The sequence below is a fragment of the Enhydra lutris genome, unplaced genomic scaffold (genome assembly GCF_002288905.1).
Source record: "Enhydra lutris kenyoni isolate GAN:26980312 unplaced genomic scaffold, ASM228890v2 scaffoldscaffold16, whole genome shotgun sequence".
In the NCBI taxonomy this organism is placed as follows: Eukaryota; Metazoa; Chordata; class Mammalia; order Carnivora; family Mustelidae; genus Enhydra; species Enhydra lutris.
Window position 1 is genome coordinate 23400876 of NW_019154100.1, and position 5322 is coordinate 23406197.

Below are 5322 nucleotides of genomic sequence, written 5' to 3' on the forward strand. Positions count from 1 at the left end.
TCATAGAGATGTTGAAACAATTACATCAAGTGCTTGCCAAAAATGACTTTCCTGCAGTTAGCTCTCAGGAATTTCACTTTAAAATCCCCTTATGAATAAGCCTCCATAATTGTCTCCTATGTCTCCATGGTAAAGTTAACAAAACTTGAGGAAATAGGCTTAAATCGTTCTGAGGGTTTTACATCAGAAATAAGGAAGAATTTTCTAGGAATGACAGCTCTAGTCACCTGAGATTACATTGATGATCATTCTCTACTTAAACACTGAATGTTTAAAACATTGAAGCCAATGGGCTCCTCCCCAAACCTATCATATCTTACTTTAGGCCTACTTTCCTCCATTAATTACAATTCTCAAAACTAGGGATGTCTGAGTGGCTCAGTCATTAAGTGTCTGCCTTCAGCTCAGGTCGTGATCCCAGGGTCCTGGAATCAAGCCTCACACCAGGATCCCTGCTCAGCGGGAAGCCTGCTTCTCCCTCACACTCCTGTTGCTTGTGTCCCCTCTCTCTTGCTGTCAAATAAATAAATAAATAAATAAAATCTTAAAAATTCTCAAAACTAAGCAAATAGAGCTATTTTGTTAGATTTATGGAAAAAGCTTAATTAAAATAGGATTCAGATATATACTGGTAGAGAGGGGCACCTAGCTGGCTCAGTCCATGCAGCATGCAAATACAGGTAGAGGTCCCAGCAAACCAAGATCTGGTACTGAAAACTAACTCCCATTATTGAATTTAGTAGGAAGTACTAATATTCTGTGTAACTATCAATGAGCTCTTGCCCAGACCACTCTAGATTCCCAACACCAGTGAGGAAAATCTTGGGACTCATTTAACTGACAGACAAGTCAGGCACACAACTCCCCAAAGCCATCCCTATCCCCTACCAAGAGAGCCACAGAATGCATTTCTTTCAGTGGCAACTTTACTCCAATGACTTGCAGAAAGGGCCAGTTCACCACAAATTGAGAACTGTCTCTACTTTTACTACCTTCGAAAATCCCAGGGGGAGTTATTAATTCAATGCAAAAGGAAGTGGAATCCACTTGTTAAGTGAATGGCCAGGAATTAACTTGAAAGTTCTACTTTTTAAGGTTGCGTCTAGGCATATATATATATATAAATTCAGTTTTTTTGAAAACCTATAGAAGGCTAAATTTTTACCTAATAGACCACTATGTTTGATTCAAAAAGGACTCAAGACATAACATTGTTAAAAACATTTATTTTGATACAGTCTATGATAAGTCAGTAGAGGTTCCACTCTGCCACAGATTCATCTGAGAAGAGCCCTGTGTCATTCAACTGGTGAATGTCTGAACGCCGTCCCATCTCTTATCCCAGCCAGAGCGCACACCTTCCATGTTGTTCCTGTCCATTGATTGCTTCAAAATCCAGATGACCTTTATCCCCAAAGTAAGCTAAAATGTTTGTGAAGAGGAGAAATAAATTAAACCCCAAAGTAAAAACTTAAATACAGTTTAAGAACTAGAAGATTTTATACATTTATGTTTGTGTTTATACTCATCAAATTCAGAGACACTATAAGACAAGGATCATTCTCATGGAGCAAAAAAAAACCAAACAAACAAAAACACCAAAAAACAAAACAAAAAACAAAAAACCCAAGAGATATATATTTAAGGAAATACAGGTTTGTTACTTTTGAGTGTGGTTACCTATTACAAACAAAAAGGAAAATATAAGTTGGTCTGTCAAAAAGGTAAATAATTAATGATTTTCATTAACATGAAGGACTGATGAACCCACAATATAAAACTCTATCAATATTAGATACCACATCAGTAAAGCTGAAAACAACATTTACTGAATGCTTTCAATGGGTCAGTACCATGCAGAACGTTCCCAACTCCCAATTATGACCTTTATTTTAAATACACAGAAACTAAGGCTTTGTGATGGTTACCCATCTTAAGTGGCAGTGTGATGTGACCCAGGTGCTTTTTTTTTTTTTTTTTTTTTTAAAGTAGGGTCTATGCCCAATGTCGGACATGAACTCATGACCCTGAGATGAAGACCTGAGATCAGATCCAGAGTCGATGCTGAACTGACTGAGACACCCAGGTGTCCCTGACCCAGGTGCTCTTAACCATTACAACACACACATCCCAGGAGCAATTATTAGTCTTCATTTCAGCCTCAACTCTTACCTCAAACATTCCAGCCACTAACTAGGCCCAAGTTCCTAAACCATTTCCTGACTAAGTAACAGGATTCTGGAAGAAGACAAGAGGTGTTTCATTTCTGTCTTGCTGATTACAAATGTGGTTTCCAAACAAACAAAAAAACAAAAAACAAATGTGGTTTCTAGTAATATGTCACATAAAATAAAACTGCATTACAAAATGATAACCTGAACATTCTATGAAGTTTTTTTTTTTTTTAAGTATTTGCCTTTGCCTGGGAAAAAGCCCAGAATCCATCTAATTCCAATTTTCAAAAGTGTATTAAAATCTCCCATTAAGTGCCAAGTAATTTTTGCATACAGTTAAGAAATAAAAATGAACTATTCATCTATTAAGGTCACCTCCTCAGTGATAATGAGCATCCAAAATAAAAAGAAGATCTTCCTTGGCCTTACACAATGTGAACAAAGATTTTCTAAATTAACCTCAGTGTTCATATATTTTGCCTAAATAATGTTTTACTAATTACTGTTCTGTGTTCATTAAAGTACTGCATTTTGTATATGGACTCATATCAACCAACATTTGTTGACCACGGATAATGCATTACCTGGGTGGAAGAGGACACTAAGACCAATATGGTCCTAATCCCCAGGAACCCAACAATTTAGCAAGGGAAGCAGACCAGTAAATCATGAACTATATTTAGATACCAGTAAATCATGAATTATACTTAGGTAAGAATCATATAAATAAATTTATATATAAACAATAGGGGCGCCTGGGTGGCTCAGTGGGTTAAATAAATTTATATATAAACAATAAACTTGGCATTAATGAACAATAAATTTTATATTAACAAAACACTCACATTAATAAAAATCCTATCAGATACCATTCTCTCTCTTTTAGGGTCCAGTACAAGCAACCCAGGAAGGCCTCTCCAGTCAGCCTCCACAGCACAAGCAGTATGGTATATGAAAACACTAGAGCTGAATAACCCTTTCCAGGCACTCAATCAATAATTCCCTAAATTGCAAATATTTCTGGAAGGAAATCAGAAGATGCCCCTAATGACAGGAAAGAATGAAGAAGCACCAGAGAGGAGAGCACCACTAAGACATACGATGAAGAAATGAAAAGGCAGGAGGTGGCTGTTCCATCCAGACGGCAACTTTGAAGGGTCAACTCTTGGAAAAAGTGAAGCCCAAAAGTACAACAGAAAGGCACATTCCATCCCCACCTCTGGATCCTGAATCACCTGGGGCACAAAAAATGCTATTTCCCAGCTTGCAGATCCAGCCTAGAAGTCCTACCATAAGATGCAATGCTGTATTAATTCCTGTCCAAAAAATCCACCAAGAGGTCAGAGTCATTTAATTAAGTTAATTCAACTCTTGTTGGCAGCTACTTTAGGTGCTTACAGGATATAATGTTATGTAAATAAGCAACAAGCACAATATGAGGCAGAAAACAATGCACACAAATGAGTATTATGAGAACACAAAAACTGGAGAGGTTTCAGCTAGGGGAAGGGGGAAAAGATTTAAGGAAGGGATGACATTTGATATTGGGCTTTTCTAGACGTTGAGTTTTCATCAAATGGAAACAAGGTAAAGAGCATTTCAGGCTAAGGGAGCACAAGCACTGGGATAAAGGCACAAAAATATACAATTTATTCTGGGATTAGCATGCAGTATCTTGTAGCTGGAGCAAGTTCTCACAGGAGAAAGAAGTGAGCTAAAGAAGATGACACAAAAAGATTAAAAATTACTATTAACAGTTTATTGCTCACATATTACTTGTCAAGTACTCATTTTACTTCATATACAATGTTCTTCCTCAATCCTCATGAAAACTTTATGAAGCAGATATTATACCCAACTTATAAAAGAGGAAACTTCACTCTAGAAGGAGGTATTTGATGATAATTTCCAGTACTTGGAAAATGTTCACACTGATTGACCAGACAGTCCCTTCTCCAACGTTTTCTAAAGACTTCCCTATGAAAATAACTGCTCTGAGGTCAATCAGCTAGTAAACAGCAGATACATTACCTCAAGTCCCCATTTTACAGTTCAAAAGGGAGAGGCTAAGAAAAAAGGAACTTTAACTAGAGATCTCTGAAAGCAGTTTTGAGAAGCCACACCATAAATGTTTAAAGGGAGAGGAAAGTGAAGCAAGCAGTGAGCAAAGATCACTTACTGAAGAACTTTATCAGGGAAAAAGTGATTTCAGAAATGGACAAACTGAGGGGCACCTGGTTGGCTCAGTCGGTAGAGTGTGCAACTCTTCATCTTGGGGTTGTACGCTCAAGCCCAGATTGGGTGTGGATACTACTTAAAAATAAAGTTTAGAACCATACACAAAGATAAACTCGAAATGGATAAAAGACCTCAACGTGAGACAGGAATCCATCAGAATCCTAGAGGAGAACACAGGCAGTAACCTCTTCGATATCAGCCACAGCAACTTCTTTCAAGGTATGTCTCCAAAGGCAAAGGAAACAAAAGCGAAAATGAACTTTTGGAACTTCATCAAAATCAAAAGCTTCTGCACAGCAAAGGAAACAGTCAACAAAACAAAGAGGCAACCCACGGAATGGGAGAAGATATTTGCAAATGACAGTACAGACAAAAGGTTGTTATCCAGGATCTATAAAGAACTTCTCAAACTCAACACACACAAAACAGATAATCATATAAAAAAATGGACAGAAGATATGAACAGACACTTCTCCAATGAAGACATACAAATGGCTATCAGACACATGAAAAAATGTTCATCATCACTAGCCATCAGGGAGATTCAAATTAAAACCACATTGAGATACCACCTTACACCAGTTAGAATGGCCAAAATTAGCAAGACAGGAAACAACGTGTGTTAGAGAGGATGTGGAGAAAGGGGAACCCTCTTACACTGTTGGTGGGAATGCAAGGTGGTACAGCCACTCTGGAGAAGAGTGTGGAGATTCCTTAACAAATTAAAAATAGAGCTTCCCTATAACCCTGCAATTGCACTACTGGGTATTTACCCCAAAGATACAGATGTAGTGAAAAGAAGGGCCATCTCTACCCAATGTTTATAGCAGCAATGGCTACGGTCGCCAAACTGTGGAAAGAATCAAGATGCCCTTCAACGGACGAATGGATAAGGAAAATGTGGTCCATA

The 5322-nt window shown here is 37.8% G+C and overlaps 1 protein-coding gene across 1 annotated transcript in view; it reads right to left on the bottom strand.

Moving 5' to 3' along the window:
• Positions 1 to 1206: 1206 nt before the first annotated feature.
• The window catches only part of LOC111147415 (translocase of outer mitochondrial membrane 7), a 9118-nt gene continuing 5002 nt past the window's right edge, over positions 1207 to 5322 (bottom strand). Inside the window, exon 3 of the mRNA XM_022503422.1 lies at positions 1207 to 1422. Within this exon, the coding sequence (XP_022359130.1) occupies positions 1407 to 1422 (16 nt within the window). The 3' untranslated portion in view covers positions 1207 to 1406. The remainder of the gene's footprint in view (positions 1423 to 5322) is intronic.